Below are 23,005 nucleotides of genomic sequence, written 5' to 3' on the forward strand. Positions count from 1 at the left end.
AACTGACACTCCAACACACACACAACATGCACACACATTTATACTGACTTTAGACAGTCTTGATACCTATTCACCTTACCCCAATATATACAGTGCATTCGGAAAGTATTCAGACCCCTTCACTTTTTGCCCATTATGTTACGTTACAGCCTTATTCTAAAATGGATAAATAAAACATCTTCCTCATCAATCTACACACAATACCCCATAATGAAAAAAACGAAAATAGGTTTTGATGAAAAATGAAAAAAACAATTACCTTATTTACATAAGTATTCAGACCCTTTGCTATGAGACTCAAAATTGAGCTCAGGTGCATCCTATTTCCATTGATCATCTTTAAGATGTTTCTACAACTTGTAGTAAATTCAGTTGATTGTATATGAATTGTAAAGGCACACACCTGTCTATATAAGGTCCCACAGTTGACAGTGCATCTCAGACCAAGCCATGAGGTTGAAGGAATTGTCCGTAGAGGTCTAAGACAGGATTGTGTCGAGGCTCAGATCTGGGGAAGGGTACCAAAACATTTCTGCAGCATTGAAGATCCCCAAGAACACAGTGGCCTCCATCTTTCTTAAATGGAAGAAGTTTGGAACCACCAAGACTCTTCTTAGAGCTGGCCGCCCGGCAAAACAGAGCAATCGGGGGATAAGGGCCTTGGTCTTGGAGGTGACCAAGAACCCGATGGTCACTCTGACAGAGCTCCAGAATTCCTCTTTGGGGATGGGAGAACCTTCTAGAAGGACAACCATCTCTGCAGCACTCCACAAAAACCTTTATGGTTGTATTGCTAGAAAGAAACCAATCCTTTGTAAAAGGCACATGACGGCCCGCTTGGAGTTTGCCAAAAGGCACACAAAAGAACTCTCAGACCATGAGAAACAAGATGCTCTGGTCTGATGAAACCAAGATTGAACTCTTTGGCCTGAATGCCAAGCTTCACGTCTGGAGGAAACCTGGCACCATCCCTACGGTGACGCATGCTGGTGGCAGCATCATGCTGTGGGGATGTTTTTCAGCAGCAGGGACTAGAAGACTAGTGAAGATTTATTATTCAGATTTTTTTTATCCATATTAGAATAAGGCTGTAATGTAACAAAATGTGGAAAAAGTCAAGGGGTCTGAATACTTTCCGAATGGACTGCGTCTACCTCTATCACTCCAGTAACCCTGCACATTGTAAATATGATATTGGAACTGACCCTGTATATAGCTTATTACCTTGTGTTCTTATTTTAATTTCTCATGTGTTTTTGTTCTAGCTTGTGTTATCTTTAGTGCTACTTTGATATTGATTACTGCATTGTTGGGTTTGGAGCATGCAAGAAGGCATTTCACTATACTTGTGCATGTGACATTAAAACTTAACTTCAAAAACATATTTGACAGTTGGCACAACTTTTGAGCATGCATGCATGCAACAGCAGTTTGATCCTCAAAAGCAAGGCCTGTAGAGAGCAGTGTTCTCACATTTCTGTAACTTCTGGCAATATTTTGATTCCTAAAGTTGTTTCTGAGTCTTGTTTTAAAATGTTCTGTTTTACAGTCATATCAAGAAAGACAATGCTATAGAAAAAAGATAGTTGATGATGATTTTAAGCTCTATAAAACTTATGTCACCCAGTGACATAATGACACCCTGTCACCAGCTATTTTTAGTGTCATTCAATACAATATTTTATTTTTTTATGTAAATAGATACCAAAGAAGTGACATTGGTTGACAGATATTACACATTAGCAAGGGTAAGGCATGTTGCGCCTTTTGCATTCTGTCCTCATTGACGACGAGCCTGCGTCATTTCCGGATGTTGCCTCCCCCCTTTTTTTTATTGACATTTCGCTTAATTCTAGCTTGCGGGCTACAGGCGTTTTGCAGGGTCATTTGTTTTTTATTCGGTGACATTTAGCACCACGGCTTCAGAACGGATAGGTGCATGTTTTGCACAAAACAGAGGCGTTTGTAGGTGTCAGGTTGTTGGAAAATTGTGGCGACATCAACATCTTTCTTCCTTTGGATTCCTGACGTTTTGGCTTCCTTTGTCAGCTTGACTTCCGTTTTCATGTGCAATCAACAGTGGAAAAATAGCTAGCTAGCTATCTTGCTAGGAAAACCCTAGCCAATGTATTAAGTTGTACTTAGGCGTGAGCAATATAAGACTTTCTATCTGCAAATAAGTCTGCTTTAAGGGGCTAATTGCCTACGTTGGTTTGCAAGCTAGTTTTCAGGCTAGTTTCCTTACACGGATGCTAGGTGGCTAGCAAGGATAGCTAGCTTGCTAACAATACTGCTGCACATTTCTCACTGTTGTCCGTCGGTACGCTGTGCTAGAAGTGTCGAAATACCTGAATGAGAGGTCGTACATTAACTGTCCTCTTACATTATTTTTTGTACTGAGGCCCCAACAAACGACGTTTTTAGCTAGCCCCAGCTAGCATAATTAGCTAACCAAAACACCATGTTTCGATATTTAAATGACGTGGATGACAACCCTTACATGATGTGAGTATCGTATTGCCTTTTATCCAAGCGAACTGCATGTTTTGCCTTTATACCCACTTGAATGAATAAACACAGTCGTTGTCGTTTGTTCTGAGATTTAAAGGCCCAATCTCCTGCCACCATGTGTAGGCAGGCTGCCAGAATATATTAGGTAACTACATACACCACATAGTTAACCATGATCCATCCAAGCCGTGATATAGTTATCTCTAGCTTATTCTTTTTTTTTTTTTTTTTACATAAGTATGTGGTTACCCCTATATTCTCATTCCATGATGAGTAACCATGGTCAAGAGTACACCTGGAAACAGGTGGATTTCTCACCTGAGTTTTCATAATGATCAGCAATCCCTTTCCTTATTCGCTGCTGTGTGTTTTTTTTCATGGTCTGTATCCTCAGTGAGATAAATTGTTTCTGTTTTGCAGGGATCCATTCGCAGCCCAGAGGCAACAGATGAGGAGTCTGTTTGGGTCGTTTGGTTACGAACCTTTCCCCCTCAGCCCTCAGATTCAGCCTCCCCGTGCACCCCACCTTCAGGTGTGTGTGTGGTGAGAGAGAGTGTCACTACTCTGAGTATCTCTAGTAAGGTGTGTGATGTTGGGTTCAATTCCATTTCAAATTTAGGAAGTACACTACAATTCAAATTATCTTCAATGGGTAAACATTGGAATTTGAATTGGACATGGATAACTTTTTGAATTGACGTAATTAAAATGGAATCGACCCAACCCTGGTAGGTATACAGCACAACACACAATAGCTATTTCCCCTTTGATTATATTTAGTGTAGATGTAATTTTATATTACTTCATGCCACACTGCATTGTTACTGCATATTTGTTGTCTGCTGTTAAGTAACCTACTGCTTTTCAGGCTGGAGCCCTGCAGCCGTTTGGAATGATGGGAATGGTGAGTCCTTGTCCCTGTGTGTTAAGATGTTATCTCTGCCTCTTAGAGCACAGAAAAGCACCCAAGGCCCTGTTCCAGTACGTTCAAAACACATTCTCAATTTCAAAATCAGATAACTGACTTCCTCATGTGTTCCTTCCCCAGGGGGGAGGCTTCATGGACATGTTTGGGATGATGGGAGGAATGATGGAGAACATGGTGAGTATTTCCAGAGATATTCCTGGTATGCCCTCGCCTGCTTTCCCAGATCCAGATCAAGCATGTTCCTGGGCTAAAAGCACCCTCAATGGAGATTCTCTGCGTCCAGAAAAAAATACATTTTAGAGTTAAAGTTTTGTGACCCAGCAACAACTCTGTCTTAAGCAAAGACCCAACATGAGTTCAGTGGTTGAAACTTAAACATCTAGTCTAGCTAGACAAGATGTGTTATCTTCTTTCCCTTTAGGACAGAATGTCGGGTTCGCCAAACTGTCAGACGTTCTCTTCCTCCACAGTCATCTCCTACTCCTCCTCAGACATGGGAGCCCCTAAAGTCTACCAGCAGACCAGCGAACTGAGGACTGCACCTGGAGGGGTAAGAGAGCAGGCCAAATTACATTTACTGCTGTGATTGCATGTACATTGTTCAGTAGGGGTTTACAACGCCAGTCCTCCAGAGCTACTGGCCTCTACTACCAGCTCCCTGCTGAACACTACCTCCTCCCCTCAGATTCGTGAGACGCGCCAATCGATGCGTGACAGCGAGAGCGGCTTGGAGCGCCTGGCCATTGGCCACCACATCTGGGACCGCGGTCATGTGATGGAACGCTCCCGAAACCGCCACACGGGCGACCGTGAAGAACGGCAGGACTACATCAACCTGGAGGAGAGTAAGTCACGGAGCTACATGTGCTACTCACTACGGTTCTCCAGAATCAGTATGACCATACCCACGTTTCTAACCCCCAAGTAATAATAAACCATTTGCCTTGGGTAAAAAAGCACATGGATGCTAAATGGCTGTATTTGCAACTGTTTGTTTCCGTTGCTAGACTTGCCTGGTTAGAGTTACGTCTGGCCAGGTTTCTAACCCCCTCCCCTCCCCTGTCTCTCTCAGGTGAGGCTGCTGCCTTCGATGAGGAGTGGAGGAGCACAGCCGGAAGGTACCCTCCCCCAAACGCACGGGGGATAGACTACGGCCGGGACAGGAGGGCAGGGGCCAACAGCTGGCCCTCGCCGCCCCACCCAGCTCCTCGTCTCCGCCCGCCCCTCGCCATGAGTCTCCCAGACACCTCCCACCCGCAACTCGCCCCCGCTACGACTGGTGAGAGGTAGGAGGAGCATGACCTGTGTATGTCTGTGTGTGTTTGTAAAAGTGTGTGTACTGTGGACAGCTGCACGACACAGTTCCAAATCAATTACTGTACCCTTTGTTGATCTGAAAGTAGTGGATAGGCATCAACCCTGATATAGGGTCTTTGCTTACGCCAATCCCGATCCAGTCCTTTCAAATCCACTAGGTGAGTCAATAAGGTAAAGGGAACAGAGATCAGTCTGGAACTGGGCCTGTCCCAGTTGTTAGCCTGTCTGGGGTGAATGGGTGTATCTCAATAGTCTACAGTGGTTTACGTTACACCACTCCTCCATCTGCTCTGACATTAAACAAGTGGACAGGCAAAAGCTCAGTCCCAGTAAGAATCCTCCATATTGCTTTTGACATAGCCAGTGTTTTCAGATCAGTGTAGGAGAGGAGACAAGAAGCCACTATGACAGTCGAGATCCACATCACCCACTGAGGATGTCATGTGTTCTCTCCTGCCAGGGGTCAAGGGTGAAAGGTGAGCAGAAGGATGGAGGAGAGGATACCGAGGGGATCTGCCTGATGCTGTGAACGAAGAAGGGAGAAGAGGGTCACGACTGACCGTGAAGATGTTTGATATGATGGGACTGTCTATATATAAACTATACATTTAACACACACACACACACATATATCAGAACCCAAGACACTCAATACCCGCAATTATGGTTCAACCTCTCTGCTGTTACCGTTCACATACACACGTGCGGACACACATGTACACACATGATTACACACACTCAAGTTGTAAATAGAGCCACCCTCCAACTTTACATGCGTTAATTGCCCACCTCACTATATAAATATATATAAATTGCCACACTACATACTACACGTGCTGTACAGTCCATATATGTTTGTGTAGACACTAGTGTGTCTGTGAATTGAATTGTATACTGTTGACTAATTAAACAAATTAATGAAAACAAACATTAAATATTGTTAGATAATTGCACACTGTGTTGTGGTTTGTTATGGAATAGTGAGTGGATGGGTTTTTAGAACAGGTTTTGACCCGACAAGGACTGCCATTACTAAAGGTGGTACAGGAGAAATGGAGTTTGCTGGTGTTTTTCTGTCTTTATACAGTCACTTGTCTGAAATCCCATTTCCATGTAGGGAAGTAAACTGACATTCCAATACACATTTTTGTTGTTGAAAAGCCATGAGAATTGGAATTTCAGTTTACTTCCTGAATTGGCACAATTGAAGTGGAATTGATCCCAACCCTGGTGCATGTGAAAATGTTACTTGGTTGTATTTTTGTTTTGCTGTTGAATCTGTTTAATATTCATCATGCCTTTCCATCCCAACACTTTGTTGATATTATAAGTGCCACAGTAAATAGTGTGTCCTATGGCACAGTCCATCCATCCCTTCATACATACTCCCTCAAAAATAAACACATTAACATCCCTACACACTCACTCTCTCGTGTGTGTGTAAACTCGTGCTCTCACTAACTAGTGTCAGAATAGCTGCAGATGGTCATATGACATCCAGCTGGAACACACCAGAGAAGAAGCCAATCAAAATCCTCCCTGCCCTCTGCCCATTCCCGTGGCACATTCCCTCTGGATATCTCTCCCCCCTCTCTCTTCCATAATTGTCAACCTTCATCGCTGAGGTTCCGTCTGTATTTTATAGCTGCCTTGTGTGATTTATTGTTCGTTCTCTATCTTTCATCTGTCTGTATTCTGTTAAATGCTACCCATCACTAGTTAGCTGGCCCTGGCCTTCATTCACATACAGTGCCTTGCAAAATTATTCAGAGCTTTTGGATTGCTTCACATTTTATTGTTACAAAGTGGAATTAGAATTGATTGATTTAATTGTCTTTTTTTTGTCAATTACTCAAAATACTCTGTAATGTCAAAGTGGAAGAAAAATAAGCATTTTTTTTTTTTTTTAAAGATTAATAAAAATGTGATAACTAAAATATGTCCGTTGCATAAGTATTCAGCCTATTTGTTTAGGCAAGCCTAAATTAGTTCAGGAGTAAAATGTTGCTTAATAAATCACATAAGTTACATGGACTCACTCTGTGTGAAATAATATTGGTTGACATGATTTTTTAATGACTAACCCTTCTTCTGTTCCCCGTGCATAAAATATCTGTAAGGTCCCTCAGTCAAATATTGAATTACAAGCACAGATTTAACTACAAAGAACAGGGATCTTTTTGAAAGCCTCAATGAAGGGTAGTGATTGGTTGATGGATAACAATAACAAATCAGACATTGAATATCTCTTTAAGCATGGTCAAGTTAATAATTATGCTGTGGATTATGAATTAAACCACCCAGACATCAAGAAAGACATCCTTCTGAACTGAGGTGCAGGAGAGGAATGAAACTCACTGGATCTAACCATGAGGCCATTGTTGATTTTAAAGCAGTTACAGAGTTCAATGGATGTGACGGGAGAAAACTGAGGATGGATCAACAACATTGTAGTGACTCCACAAAAATGACTTTAAGTGAAAAGAAGAATACAAATATACAGAATAGAAATATTCCAAAACATCCATCTTGTATGCAACAAGGCACTAAAGTAATGCACTTTTTGTCCTAAATGCAAAGTCTTATGTTTCGGGACAAATCCAACATAACACTTCACTGAGTAACTGCCTCCTTATTTTCATGCATGGTGGTGGCTGCATCAAGGTATGGGTATGCTTGACATTGAGAATACTGGGGAGTTTTTCAGGATAAAAAGAAACAGGATGGAGCTAATCACAGGCAAAAGGAAAACCTGGTTCAGTCTGCTTTCTAACAGACACTGGGAGAGGAATTCACCTTTCAGCAGGACAATAACCTACAACACAAGGCCAAATCTACACTGGAGTTGCTTACCAATAAGACAGTGAATGTTTCTGAGTGGCCAAGTCAAAGTTTTGACTTAAATCTGCTTGAAAATGTATGGCAAACTTGAAAATTGCTGTCTAGCCATGACCCCCAACATCTTGACAGAGCTTGAAGAATTATGAAATTCAATATTGCACAATCCAGGTGTGAAAAGCCCTTAGAGACTTACCCAAGAAGGCTAACAGGTGTAATCACTGCCAAATGTGTTTCTAACATTTGACTCAGGGAGCTGAATACTTATGCAACAACTATATTATAGAATTTCTAACAATCTTAAATTTTTTTTTTTTTTATTCTTCCACTTTGACATTACAGAGTATTTTGTGTAGATTGTTGACAAAAAAAAGTACAATTAAATCCAGTTTAATACCACTTGGTAGCACAATAAAATGTGAAGGAATCCAAGGGGGATGACTACTTTTGAAAGGCACTGTATCTATTCCATATGGCCATCTAACCTGGACTACAGGGAGTTCAATGTCTCCCCTCCTATACTGTGCATGCTAAGGCTAAGCCAAATACAACCTACAGTTTGGTCACAACAGTCTATACAAGGCCAATCCACATACTGTATCTATACAAAGCTGATAGCCATACTAACAGATTTCTGCAGCCAGCAGTATGTCTTAGAAGATTAATGCTAATGCTAACTAAGTGAATGCATCCTCCAGTATGTTCTAGCTCGCAGATACACACAGCAAGCTAAGCCCATGCATCCCACAGTATGTCCCAGCATACACTCCTGCCAAACCTGCCGTCTGTTTCTGCCTGTTCTCTGTGTATGTGAGCTTATCAGGGCTTACATCGCTACTGACTAGTACTCATGACATCTGCGGAAATATTGTTCCAGCAAATGTATGCATAAATGAATGTGTAATTGTTGTGTTTGCCAACATACTGAGCGTCAGTGCCTGGGGCTGTAGCTCTGTTGCTGTGGTGCAGTGTGTTGACTGTGTCATCATGGGATGGGACAGGGGGGTTGTGGGGGATTGTGTTTTGTACATTCCATGTTGTGTTCTCTCCTATTCTATTTTCTGACGTTTCTCTGGGCTCAAACCAAAAACAAAACACACACAACCCCTCTTCTTCGGTGCCTACTGCTGCTATGCTGAATCCTTCTCTCCTCTCCTCTTTCTGTCTCCTTGACCCAGTCTCGCTCCCTCCCCTTTCCTCTGCATCTTCCAATAACTTGCGCGTTCCCCCTCCCCCGTCTGTCGCACGTTCTCACCCCCTCCTCTTTTTTACCTCCTCCCTGTGCCCCTCTCTCGCTCTCCTTCTCTCTCATTTGCTCACATTCTCTCACTTTCCCTACCAGGCTTCACACACACTGCAGGTAATGGAAAACAATATACATCTATTCCTTCCTTCCTCTCATCCTTCTTAGTCTCCTCTCCTCTGTCTCGCTGCTCTCTTCTCTCATCATTTCATCCCTCCGCGGGCTCATATCCTCTGATTAGTCCTTGACCGCACAGCACAGGTACCATTGCATCAGCTTATGTGTCTAAACTCACTGACGGTGTGTGGTGTGTCCTACTAGTCCATGGTTCGATGTTGAATGTGTTTGATGGTTGGCCTGTCAATTGCTGTGTGGCGTGTGTGGCTGTATGTGCTTAGAGTGCATCTGCTTCACAGCATTTACTTCCTGACTGTGCGTCAGTGTGTGCCAGTTTGCTGTGTGTGTGTGTGTGTGTGTGTGTGTGTGTGTGTGTGTGTGTGTGTGTGTGTGTGTGTGTGTGTGTGTGTGTGTGTGTGTGTGTGTGTGTGTGTGTGTGTGTGTGTGTGTGTGTGTGTGTGAGAGAGAGAGAGAGAGAGTAGAAGTCTGCCTGTGTTAGTCTCTATATTTTCTGTTTATGTCTCCAGGAAAGACATTTAAGAGGTCATTTTTATCTCTCACTCTGTGAACATCACTCACCCCATCTCAGAATATTCATAATTTCTGGCCAAAGGGGGATTTAATCATTTTAGAATCTCTACCACCGTTCCCTTGCTCCTCTCATCTTTCTCCCCCTTCTTCTAAAGCTTGTTTTGATAATGCAGAAATCCCTCTGCTGTGTTAGAACATGGGTGTGTTAGAACAAGGCTGTGTTAGAACAAGGCTGTGTTAGAACAAGGCTGTGTTAGAACGAAGGCTGTGTTAGAACATGGCTGTGTTAGAACAAGGCTGTGTTAGAACGAAGGCTGTGTTAGAACATGGCTGTGTTAGAACAAGGCTGTGTTAGAACATGGCTGTGTTAGAACAAGGCTGTGTTAGAACATGGCTGTGTTAGAACAAGGCTGTGTTAGAACATGGCTGTGTTAGAACAAGGCTGTGTTAGAACAAGGCTGTGTTAGAACATGGCTGTGTTAGAACAAGGCTGTGTTAGAACATGGCTGTGTTAGAACATGGCTGTATAAGAACATGGCTGTGTTAGAACATGGCTGTATAAGAACATGGCTGTGTTAGAACATGGCTGTGTTAGAACAAGGCTGTGTTAGAACATGGCTGTGTTAGAACAAGGCTGTGTTAGAACATGGCTGTGTTAGAACAAGGCTGTGTTAGAACATGGCTGTGTTAGAACATGGCTGTATAAGAACATGGCTGTGTTAGAACATGGCTGTGTTAGAACAAGGCTGTGTTAGAACATGGCTGTGTTAGAACATGGCTGTGTTAGAACATGGCTGTGTTAGAACATGGCTGTGTTAGAACATGGCTGTATAAGAACATGGCTGTGTTAGAACATGGCTGTGTTAGAACATGGCTGAGTTAGAACATGGCTGTGTTAGAACATGGCTGTGTTAGAACATGGCTGTGTTAGAACAAGGTTGTGTTAGAACATGGCTGAGTTAGAACATGGCTGTGTTAGAACATGGCTGTGTTAGAACAAGGCTGTGTTAGAACAAGGCTGTATTAGAACAAGGCTGTATTAGAACAAGGCTGTGTTAGAACATGGCTGTGTTAGCACATGGCTGTGTTAGAACAAGGCTGTGTTAGAACAAGGCTGTGTTAGAACAAGGCTGTGTTAGAACATGGCTGTGTTAGAACATGGCTGTGTTAGAACAAGGCTGTGTTAGAACATGGCTGTGTTAGAACAAGGCTGTGTTAGAACATGGCTGTGTTAGAACATGGCTGTGTTAGCACATGGCTGTGTTAGAACAAGGCTGTGTTAGAACGAAGGCTGTGTTAGAACGAAGGCTGTGTTAGAACATGGCTGTGTTAGAACGAAGGCTGTGTTAGAACATGGCTGTGTTAGAACATGGCTGTGTTAGAACAAGGCTGTGTTAGACCATGGCTGTGTTAGCACATGGCTGTGTTAGAACATGGCTGTGTTAGAACAAGGCTGTGTTAGAACATGGCTGTGTTAGAACATGGCTGTGTTAGAACAAGGCTGTGTTAGAACAAGGCTGTGTTAGAACAAGGCTGTGTTAGAACATGGCTGTGTTAGAACAAGGCTGTGTTAGAACAAGGCTGTGTTAGAACATGGCTGTGTTAGAACATGGCTGTGTTAGAACAAGGCTGTGTTAGAACAAGGCTGTGTTAGACCATGGCTGTGTTAGAACATGGCTGTGTTAGAACAAGGCTGTGTTAGACCATGGCTGTGTTAGAACATGGCTGTGTTAGAACAAGGCTGTGTTAGAAGGAGGGTTTGTGCGTGTACTGTATGTGCTCGAAGAGAGGATGAAAGGTGCTTTGTGTGTGTGTATATGTGTGTGTGTTCGTGTGTGTGTACATTTGTGTGCGTGCCTGTTAGAGGTGAGAATTAATTGTGTCTGTATTATATTTGCCTCTGACTGTGCATGTGTGTGTGTATGTGTGTGTGTGTGTGTTCCCCACAGGATGTCGATAGTGATCATTGTTGCTAGGGAGATCCTGGACTCCAGGGGGAACCCCACAGTGGAAGTGGACCTGCACACTGACAAAGGTGAGAGACTGGTATTTTTCATCATCACTACATGGTGTGATTATTTGAGATATTCCATTATCAACTGGTTAATGGGTATTTTCCTTTCTCCTCTATCCTTCACCACTCCATTCCCTCAAATCTCTCCCTCCTCCTTCCAGGTGTCTTCAGGGCAGCTGTGCCTAGCGGAGCGTCTACTGGCATCTATGAAGCCCTGGAGCTGAGAGACGGAGACAAGAGCCGCTACAAGGGCAAAGGTGAGGGCTGAGGAAGGTGTGTGTGTGTGTGTGTGTGTGTGTGTGTGTGTGTGTGTGTGTGTGTGTGTGTGTGTGTGTGTGTGTGTGTGTGTGTGTGTGTGTGTGTGTGTGTGTGTGTGTGTGTGTGTGTGTGTGTGTGTGTGTGTGTGTGTGTGTGTGTGTGTGTGTGTGTGTGTGTGTGTGTGTGTGTGTGTGTGTGTGTGATCGTTTGTGAGTGTGTGTCGTGTGAGTGGAGGGGGTAGAGAAATGTGCTAGGAGATGGATGGGTACTAGGGAAGGTATGAGCAGTAAGCCATATTAACTTATGGTAGCACTGTGATGAGGAAAATGAAGACGACTACACTGAGTGAGGTGCAGAATGAACTACTTTTCTGTGTCCTTTTCTTCATTCTTATGTCCTGTCTCTGTATCGTCCTCCTCCTCCACCACCTCTTCTTCATCCTGTTTCTTCTCATCCTTCGCTACATCCCTCCTTCTCCTAGGTGTGCTCAAGGCTGTTGGTCACATCAATGACACCATCGGTCCTGCCCTCATCCAGTCGGTGAGTACGGTCGTGAGCGTGTGTGCGTGTGTGTGGGTTGTGTCCTGTGTTGCAGTGTGTTTGTTTGGGCGTATGTGTAACTGAGAGAAAGAGAGAAAGACGTCTCATCAGCTCTCTAAGATGTGTTGTGTTGCAGGGGGTCAGTGTGGTGGAACAGGAGAAACTGGACAAGATGATGATAGAGATGGACGGCACTGAGAACAAGTGTAAGTAACAACCTGTATGAATCACATATGAGACACCAGCTTGGACCAGTCCTGGTCTCAAGAGCTGGCGTGTGAACGTTTTATTCTAACCAGTGCTTTTTCAATTTGATCTTTCCCTTAATTCATACCTATTCGTTCTGCTCCCTTCAGCTCAGTTCGGGGCCAATGCTATTCTGGGTGTGTCCTTGGCCATATGCAAAGCTGGTGCCGCAGAGAAAGGTGTCCCCCTGTACCGTCACATTGCAGACCTGGCAGGAAACACAGAGCTAGTGCTTCCAGTTCCTGTGAGTTCATTACCGTTACATTTTCACCTGTATTCAGTTGACTGTCATAGAATACATTTGACCAAAAACCATAACCTACTCTGTACAAAAGATAAGATGAAGGCTTCAGACAGTTATCGCTGTCATTGAATGAATTAATTAATAAAGGAATGAAGGAACAACTGGATGAAGGAATGAAGGAACAACTGGATAAAGGAATGAAGGAACAACTGGATGAAGGAATGAAGGAACAACTGGATGAAGGAATGAAGGAACAACTGGATAAAGGAATGAAGGAACAACTGGATGAAGGAATGAAGGAACAACTGGATAAAGGAATGAAGGAACAACTGGATAAAGGAATGAAGGAACAACTGGATGAAGGAATGAAGGAACTACTGGATAAAGGAATGAAGGAACTACTGGATAAAGGAATGAAGGAACTACTGGATAAAGGAATGAAGGAACAACTGGATAAAGGAATGAAGGAACTACTGGATAAAGGAATGAAGGAACAACTGGATAAAGGAATGAAGGAACAACTGGATAAAGGAATGAAGGAACTACTGGATAAAGGAATGAAGGAACAACTGGATAAAGGAATGAAGGAACTACTGGATAAAGGAATGAAGGAACAACTGGATGAAGGAATGAAGGAACTACTGGATAAAGGAATGAAGGAACTACTGGATAAAGGAATGAAGGAACAACTGGATAAAGGAATGAAGGAACTACTGGATAAAGGAATGAAGGAAGTACTGGATAAAGGAATGAAGGAACTACTGGATAAAGGAATGAAGGAACTACTGGATAAAGGAATGAAGGAACTACTGGATAAAGGAATGAAGGAACAACTGGATAAATGAATGAATAAATAGTAAATTGACAAATACTGATGTATGTCTCCCTCTGCTCTCCTCCCCTGGTCCCCCTCTCCCTCAGGCCTTTAACGTCATCAACGGGGGCTCTCATGCGGGCAACAAGCTGGCCATGCAGGAGTTCATGGTACTTCCTGTAGGGGCGGAGTCTTTCAGGGACGCTGTGCGTGTGGGGGCGGAGCTGTACCAGACGCTAAGGGAAGTGATCAAGGAGAAGTATGGCCAGGACGCCACCAACGTGGGGGACGAGGGGGGGTTCGCCCCAAACATACTGGAGAACACTGAAGGTGAGAGACAGGAGGAAAGACATATCAAAGACACTACTGCATAGTCTGAAAACAACTTCTGTAGACCCTCAGCTTTCTGGGTTTTCAGATGTGAAGGAAACAGCCTTCCAATGGGCTTATATTGCCTTCAGAAAGTATTCACACCCCTTGACTTTTTCCACATTTTATTGTGTTACAGCCTGGCCTACACACAATACCCCATAATGTCAAAGTTTTTAGAAATGTTAACATGTCTTGAGTCAACAAGTATTCAACCCCTTTGTTATGGCAAGCCTAAATTAGTTCAGGAGTAAACATTTGCTTAACAAGTCACATAATAAGTTGCATGGACTCAATCTGTCTGCAATAAGGCACTAAAGTAAAACTGCAAAAAATGTGGCAAAGAAATTAACTTGAATACAAAGCATTATGTTTGGGGCAAATCCAACACAACACATCACTGAGTATCACTCTTCATATTTTCAAGCATGGTGGTGGCTGCATCATGTTATGGGTATGATTGTCGTTGGCAAGGACTAGGGAGTTAATTATATAAAAAATAAACGAAATAGAGCTAAGCACAGGCAAAATCCTCGAGGAAACCTGGTTCAGTCTGCTTTTCCACCAGACACTGGGAGACAAATGTACCTTCCAGCAGGACAATAACCTAAAACACAAGGCCAAATATACACTGGAGTTGCTTACCAAGACAACATTGAAGTTACAGTTTAGACTTAATCGGCTTGAAAATCTATGGCAAGACTTGAAAATGGCTGTCTAGCAATGATCAACAACCAACCTGATGGAGCTTGAATAGCTTAAAAAGAATAAAGTGCAAATATTGTACAATCCAGGTGTGCAAAGGTCTTAGAGACTTACCCAGAAAGACTCACAGCTGTAATTGCTGCGAAAGGTGATTCTAACATGTATTGACTCAATACATTTGCAAAAATGTTTAAAAACATGTTTTCACTTTGTCGTTCTGGGGGTATTGTGTGCCGATGAATGTGAACAAAAATCTATTTTATCCATTTTGAATTCAGGCTGTAATATAACAAAATGAGGAATAAGTCAAGGGGTATGAATACTTTCTGAATGCACTGTAGGCAAGATTCCCGAATATTGCTGCAAATACAGAAGGGGTGGGAGCCCGTGGTTGTTTTTGAACTGGGTTCATAAATAAACACAGCACATTGTCTTTCAGAGACAAAGCAAGACAAGCACAATACCCGCATTGGATTTATCACTCACTGTTTTATAACAACCCCCTCTCCCTGCTCACCTTTCTTGTCACTCCCTTTCCCTGTCCCTCTGTCCTGTCCCTCTGTCCTGTGCAGCCCTGGAGCTGATCAAGACAGCCATTGAGAAGGCAGGTTTCACAGACAAGGTGGTGATCGGGATGGACGTGGCAGCCTCAGAGTTCTACAAAGAGGGCAAGTACGACCTGGACTTCAAGTCTCCACCCAACGCAGACCGCCACATCAGCGCCCAAGAGCTCTGCGACATGTACCAGGGCTTCATCAATGACTACCCAGGTGTGTGTGTGTGTGTGTGTGTGTGTGTGTGTGTGTGTGTGTGTGTGTGTGTGTGTGTGTGTGTGTGTGTGTATACCTGTCACCCTAACATGGTTAACTGTTCCATGATATGATTGATTAGGCTACTCCCCTCCCGAAGATAACCCTCTCTCTCTCTCTCTCTCTCTACACACACACACACACACACACACACACACACACACACACACACACACACACACACACACACACACACACACACACACACACACACACACACACACACACACACACACACACAGCCATAGAGACATGGATAAGCACCAGTAATGGGAGGCAGGGCTACATCAGTGCAGCTCCCACCTTGCCAAATGTGCACTGTAGCGCATAATTAAAACCTCCTTAACTGGTGTCAGGAAATGAGGGGAGGCCGTCCAAGTCTCTCTCTCTCTCTCTCTCTCTCTCTCTCTCTCTCTCTCTCTCTCTCTCTCTCTCTCTCTCTCTCTCTCTCTCTCTCTCTCTCTCTCTTGCAGTGCATGCTGGGAGTTTTTGGGAGTTTGAGTGTTTGGTGTGGAGGGCTCTGTCCTAACTTATTTTCTTGATTCTGTCCTTGGTCTTTTCTTTCAATTTGTATTTTCTATGGTGAAGGGTTAATGCAATATTTGTTTTAGCGGTATCCACAGGTTTTTCAAAGTTAGGGTGGAAGAGGACAGAGTAAGTTTCCTGGGGTTTGGAAGGTGTGGTGTGCGCGATGGCTTCTCAGCCTAGCGCAGAGGAGACGCTGTCGATACGGTATGGATTCAGGTGTGTTCCTGAGAATGGAGATAAAGTGGAGGGGGATCTGTTTGCAGTCGGTGAACAGGTAGGAGCTAAATTTATACATTCTGCTTCCAGAATGAACAAAGCTGTGGTTGTGTTCATGAAAAGAGCAAATTTGGTTGGTAGGCTAATTGCTAGTGGAATATTTGTAAGGGATGTGTTGGTGCCAGTTTCACCTCTCTCTACCCCTTTGACAAGGGTGGTAGTTGCAAATTTGCCTCCGTTTATTACGGATGATCAAATCAGGAAAGAGCTGAGTTGGTAAGTTTGCTAGCGGTTTTCGTGTACTGTCGGCAGGTTGTCAGGCAGAGATCAACGTGCAGGGGGCAATGAGACACAGACAGCAGAGGCTGGGCCTAGTCATACTATGGAGGGTGGTGTAGATGAGGCTGGGCCTAGTCAGGCTAGAGATAGTGGGGTAGATGAGGCTGGGCCTAGTCATACTATGGAGGGTGGTGTAGATGAGGCTGGGTCTAGTCAGGTTATGCTAGTGGATGAGGAAAGTATAGTGGGGAAGTGTAAGAGACTAGAGTGGGAGGAGGAGGGTGTCAAGCGGAAAAGGAAAAAGGGGGAGAAGAAAGGAGGTGGGAGGGTCTAAGGCACCAAGGAACCTTTGCCTGGTGCTGTGGGGAGATCCTGACCAGAGAGGAAGGGCAGGTGGTCAGGATGGGAGATGGAGGAAAGTGAGTCTGAGGTAGACGTTTTTTCAGAATCCACTTCAATGGGTCCGGAAAGTTTGTAAGATCAGTACAACATGCTATGAAAAATGAGGGGCATGGTGTCCTCTCACACAGGAAACAGTTTAGGTTGAGGAAGTGGGTCACAACAGTGCGTCAGGGTTTACCTTCAGACACTGTTTAGATGTATCGTTTTTTTCTGGCACTGGGGCTTTTTGAGCTTTGCTGTTGGTCTCTTTCTTTTTGCTGGCTTTTCTCCCATTTCTTATGGAGACTCTTTGGATAGGCTCGCTTAATATAAATGGCACCAGAAATGCAGGAAAGAGGAGTGTGTTGGGTGAATATGTAAAACAAAAAAACAGTACAGGTGTTGTTTATGCAGGAGATGCATAGTGATGTGGTGAATGAAGTTGATTGTGGGCTCTGGTGGAAGGGGCAAGTGTGTTGAGCCATGGGACAAATCTTAGTGCAGGGGTGGCAGTCCTTTTTGCACCGGGTCTGTCTGTAAAAATGTGCTCCTCAAATGAGGTGTGTAGGGGGAGGCTGCTTGTTGTAAAAGGCAGAAATTAACAACATGGGTTTTGTCTTCATAAATGTTTATGTGCCTAACACAGGGAGAGAGAGGGGTGCTATTTGGGTATCTTAGACAGGAACTCTCACAGGTAGTGCCTGAGGAGACGCTGGTGGTCGGAGGGGACTGGAACTGTACAATGGATCTTACAAAAGACAGAAATGGGGAAGAGCCTCATTCAGTGTCAGTAGGAGTGTTAAGGGACATCATTAATCAGTTCGACCTAGTGGATGTTTGGAGAACTAAACATCCCAACACAAGGCAGTATACATGGGTGAAGGTTTTTGGGGCTAGGGTGAGTGCAGCACGACTGGATCGGTTTTACATGTCTAGGAATCCGAGCAATAGGCTGTTGGGCGCTACCATTCTCCCAGTGGGGTTTTCGGATCACCACATAACCATGGCTCGGCTGTCTATTTCACCAGGGCCTCGGCAGGTACCCTATTGGAAGTTTAATGTAAAGCTCTTACAAGATGCCACTTTTTGCTCAGGTTTCCAGATTTTTTTGGGAAAGGTGGAGGCAGCAAAGAGAGGAATATGAGTCTCTGAGTCAATGGTGGGATGTGGGGAAAGTCCAAATTTGGCTTTTCTGTCAACAGTACACAGCTCTCTCATCCTCAAAGGCTAGGAGAGTACTGGGGAACTCGAGCGTAGTATTAGTGAGATGGAGGTAGAGATGGTGGGGCAAGGCAATGTAGGCCTCCAGGCTAATTTAGCTGAATTACGTAGGGACCTGGGTAGTTTTTTCCAGGTTAAAGCAAAGGGAGCACTTGTAAGAGCTAGGTTCTCCATGCTCAAGGAGATGGATGCTCCCAGCTCCTCCTTCTTTGGTATGGAAAGACAGAGCAGTGAAGCCAAGGGTATGCATTGTCTACGGCTGTCTGATGGGCAGGTGACCTCTGTGGTGGGGGAGATGCGGGAGCGAAATGTGGAGTTTTATACTGATTTGTATAGGGCAGAAGTGTGTGATCCTATGTGTGCTCAGGTCTTGTTCGCAGGACTCCCTAAGCTCTCTCTGGCACAGAGGGATGAAATGGACATTCCTCTGTTGTCCCATGAACTGGCAGAGGCCTTAACCCAGATGTCCCCCGGTCGTGCACCGGGGGTCGATGGACTCCCAGTGGAGTTTTATAAAAAAATTCTGTGGAATAATTGGACTGGACATCTTTTGCGTGTTGCGTGAATGCGTCGGGGTAGGAGAGTTGCCGATGAGCTGCCGTCTGGCGGCTCTGACTCTCCTGCCCAAAAAGGGGACTTGTGTGAACTTAAGAACTGGAGGCCTGTGGCATTGCTCTGTGCCGACTTCAAGATATTTGCCAAGGACCTCTCTAACAGACTGAAGTCCCATTTGGACTCGATAGTACATAAGAACCAAACATATTGTGTACCGGGACGCTCAATCATGGACAACTTGTTCTTAATCAGGGACATGTTGGACTTTTAATGTTCTAATGTGAACTTTGGACTGGTCTCTTTAGATCAAGAGAAGGCTTTTGATAGAGTGGACCATGAGTACCTGTTTAATGTGATGTTTGGGTTTGGGGAAAGGTTTTTGGCCTGTGTGAAGGTGATGTATGCTGGGGCATCATGTATGGTCAAGGTGGGAGGGGGGCTCAGTAGAACAGTCTGAGTGAGACGAGGAATTAGACAAAGATGCCCTCTATCGGGGCAGTTATATACACTAGCCATTGAGCCTTTTTTAGGCCTGCTACGCAGGAGACTGCAAGGAGTGTGCTGGACAGACATGGGTGTGGTGAAAGGCATAGCAGTGTCAGCGTATGCAGATGACGTTTCTGTGAAGGTCAGGGATGGTCAGGATGTGCAGGCACTAGAGACCAGTCTGAAGGTGTACGAGGGAGCTTCTTCAGCTAAGGTAAACTGGGGCAAGAGCAAAGCTCTGTTATGTGGGGAATGGGGGGATAGGGCCCCTCCTCTGCTTCCAGGGGGTTTGCAGTGGGGTTGTGAAGGGCTTAAAGTGTTGGGGGTGTACCTGGGCTCGGAGAAATGGGTCAGGAAGAACTGGGAGGGGCTGTCACAGGCAGTGGTGTCAAGACTGGCCAGGTGGAGGTGGCTCCTGTCCCTAGTGTCATATAGACGGATGGTGCTGATAATCAACAACCTGGTGGCATCTTCCCTGTGGCATAAACTGGCTGTCCTCAACAGATTTTTGCTCTGCAGGGCTATGAGCCTGGCAGCTGCTAAGGCCCACACGAGAAGGGGGTGTGGAGCCTGGGCTGTGGGTGTGGGAGGAGCCCATCTTCAACAACCCAGCCATCCCTTTGAGATCGGTTCAGTGGGCCACCCTGCAGAGGCAACTGATGGCAGCGGGTTTACAAAGGCTGGGTGACCTGAGACTGCTGGGAGAGGAGGGGTAGAAAACCCTGGAAGTCCTGGCACAACAAACAGGAATAATGTCTCTTAGGCTGCTGGACAGATTCCTGGAGGAGGTCCAGGAGGCACTGTCTGAGCCGGTAAGGCGGGTGTTTGAGCGACCAAAGGGGGAGGGGCCACCAAGGTTTCCGCCACTGCAGGTGACGGCAGAGACTGTAGACTGGCAAGGGGGTCTGGAGGACTTGTTAGATTTTAACACTCCGAGCCTGGGGGAGTTTGAGGGGTGGAAGGTAAAGCCCTCTCCAAGCTCTGCATTAAGTTGAGGAACATTAGGAGCCTAACAGGAGTGAAGGCACATCAGTGGCAGGGGGTATGTGGGGCGGAGAGTATGGTGGGTTTTAGATGGAGGGGGCTCTACAAACCCCCAGTACCAAAGAGGTCAGGGGACCTCCAGTGGAGGGTTCTACATGGAGCCCTGGCCACTAACAGCTGGTTGGCACGGGTTGAACTGAGAGTCGGGCAGGAGTGTCCTTTCTGTGTTATGAAAGAAACTGTGATTCATGTGTTTTCTGTGTGCGCCAGGTTAATGCCATTAATGTCTCTGTTGGAATGTCTGTGTGAGAGGTTGGGGGTGGTTTTTACTGTTGGGGTGTTTATAATGGGATACAGGTATTCCATAAGGAAAAGGCCAAATGTGTTGGCTATTTGGTTAACAAGGAGGAACAGGGTCAAAGGTGGGGGGATAACAGACCCTTTACTATTGTTTAATGGGATGGTCTCTGCGCGCCTTAGGGATGAGTTTGAGTACTATAGAATGATAAAAACTGTGGAGATGTTTCAGGTTGTTGTGTTGGGGGGCTGTCTGTATAGCTGGGGAAGATGTTTTGGATATACGGTTATAGTTTGGTTATTGTGATGTGATGTTTTGTATCGTGGGGTACAGGGCAATGTGAGTATGGTACATTTATGCAGTACAGGATATATTTTGGTGTTTTATTTTAAGGGGGGGGGGTTAATGAAATGAGAATGTTTCATTAAAGAAAGACCAAAAGTCTCTCTCTGTCTCTCTGAGGAGTGTGGAGTGTAATGGGAGATAGTATAGCGTGTCCAGTCAGAGGCAGTAATTGAAATCCCCATTAAGACTGACACTCTGTACCTATGAGCCCATCCACGGTGGGCCATGAGTGGGTCTTGAGTTAATCAACCAACACCCATCACACACCCCTTAATATGCTAGAGTAGGCACACACATATACACACTCCTTAACATGGTAGAGTCATTTCCTTCACTCTAGGTAGATATTTCCTTTAGGGACAGATCTAGGAATATCTACTGCTCAGAAATTGTAACATTAACCATTAGGGGTTTAAATGCAAAACTGTCCTTAGATCAGTGTCTAGAGGCATGGCCCCAGGTCACCCTTAGCCTACCCTCATTCTCCCCCTGTCCTTATTCTCCATTATGGCTGCAGCACACACAGACACTCACTAACATTCCTCCTGGCCCTCTCTCCTCCAGTGGTGTCCATTGAGGATCCGTTTGACCAGGATGACTGGCCGGCCTGGTCCCAGATGACAGCCTCTGTGGGGATCCAGGTGGTGGGGGACGACCTGACGGTCACCAACCCCAAGAGGATAGAGCGCGCCCTGGAAGAGAGGGCCTGCAACTGCCTGCTGCTCAAAGTCAACCAGATCGGCTCTGTCACCGAAGCCATCCAGGCGTGAGTCAGGGAGGGGAGTGTGGAGCTGATTCGCATTTTAGACTGTGTCCAAAATGGCACCCTTTTCCTGATATAGTACTATATGGGCCCTGTACAAAAGTAGTGCACTATAGGTGAGAACTCGCCTCATCCACCAGGCTCTCTCTCTCTCTCTCTCTCTCTCTCTCTCTCTCTCTCTCTCTCTCTCTCTCTCTCTCTCTCTCTCTCTCTCTCTCTCTCTCTCTCTCTCTCTCTCTGTCTGCCTCTCTGTGTATCTCGCCCTCTCTCTTTGTGTATCTCTCCCTCTCTCCATCTCTGTATCTGTCGCTGTCTCTCTCTCTCCCTCTGTCTGTCTCTCTGTGTATGTCTCTCTGTCTGTCCTCCAGGTGTAAGTTGGCTCAGGAGAATGGCTGGGGGGTGATGGTGAGCCACCGCTCAGGTGAGACAGAGGACACCTTCATTGCTGATCTGGTGGTGGGCCTCTGCACTGGACAAATCAAGACTGGAGCTCCCTGTCGATCAGAGCGGCTGGCCAAATACAATCAACTCATGAGGTTGGTACCCTACTCACTGTGTGGTTGTTGCTGTATGACTGTCTGTCTGTCTGTTCCTCTCTGAATTATTCTCTTTTGTTCACTTTCTCTTTCTCTTTTTGTCTTTATCCTCTCTTAGGATTGAGGAGGAGTTAGGGGACCAGGCTCGCTTCGCAGGGCACAACTTCCGGAACCCTGCCGCCCTCTAAGACTCCTCTGGGCTGACGGACACTGACACAGAATCACAGACACACATCACTGCAGGGCACAGACGGACTGACAGATGTCCACAGACAGATATACATAACTACCTACAATGAATCCTTCAGACAGATAGGTCAGACAGACATATGTTTGGAAGGACAGAGAGACAGACAGACTGAATAAGACTTTATTTTTCATCCCTCTCTTTTCTCCTCCCCTTTACCTCAGAGTTTTCTCATCTCAATTTCCTCAATTGCCCAAACCTTCCCCTTTCCTTCGTCCTTCCATGTTAGGCAACCTTTCAGTTACCACTTAATCTAAAAGCCTGCCACATAATTGTCTGTTAACACCTACATGTAAAGGCTTACCACAGAAACCCTCCAATCAATAAAGATATGAACACTTATGATGTAAACATCCGCCACAATTGTGTCTGCGTGTTTTGTATGGGATATTTTTTTAATTGATTTCACCTTTATTTAACTAGGTAGGCAAGTTGAGAACAAGTTCTCATTTACAATTACGACCTGGCCAAGATAAAGCAAAGCAGTTTGACACATACAACACAGAGTTACACATGGAGTAAAACAAACATAGTCAATAATATAGTAGAAAAATAAGTCTATATACAAAGTGAGCAAATGAGGTGAGAATAGAGGATATATATATATTGTTTTAATCATTCAAATGAAAGCTCTACTTTAGGCTGGCTATATTGGCTACTGCATCTTCTCTATGTCACTACT

General features: G+C 44.9%; 2 protein-coding genes across 2 annotated transcripts; both read left to right on the forward strand.

Annotated features, from left to right (window-relative positions):
* Nucleotides 1-1,856: 1,856 nt before the first annotated feature.
* On the forward strand, nt 1,857-5,706 carry mlf2 (myeloid leukemia factor 2). The gene is given in 9 exon segments (NM_001139828.1): nt 1,857-2,505; nt 2,932-3,043; nt 3,380-3,415; nt 3,560-3,613; nt 3,861-3,989; nt 4,125-4,284; nt 4,512-4,611; nt 4,614-4,725; nt 5,217-5,706. Coding segments are annotated over 8 exon segments (744 nt in total). The 5' UTR covers nt 1,857-2,461; the 3' UTR covers nt 4,723-4,725; nt 5,217-5,706.
* Nucleotides 5,707-8,828: 3,122 nt separating this feature from the next.
* LOC106576545 (gamma-enolase) lies at nt 8,829-22,683 on the forward strand. Its single transcript, XM_045700431.1, has 11 exons — nt 8,829-8,954; nt 11,435-11,520; nt 11,661-11,756; nt 12,239-12,297; nt 12,434-12,503; nt 12,654-12,787; nt 13,709-13,931; nt 15,248-15,445; nt 21,342-21,543; nt 21,909-22,076; nt 22,195-22,683. The coding sequence occupies exons 2-11, from the start codon at nt 11,436-11,438 to the stop codon at nt 22,262-22,264; spliced, it is 1,305 nt and encodes a 434-aa protein (XP_045556387.1). The 5' UTR covers nt 8,829-8,954; nt 11,435; the 3' UTR covers nt 22,265-22,683.
* Nucleotides 22,684-23,005: the final 322 nt, after the last annotated feature.

This window comes from Salmo salar, chromosome ssa02 (genome assembly GCF_905237065.1).
Source record: "Salmo salar chromosome ssa02, Ssal_v3.1, whole genome shotgun sequence".
NCBI classification, from domain to species: Eukaryota; Metazoa; Chordata; class Actinopteri; order Salmoniformes; family Salmonidae; genus Salmo; species Salmo salar.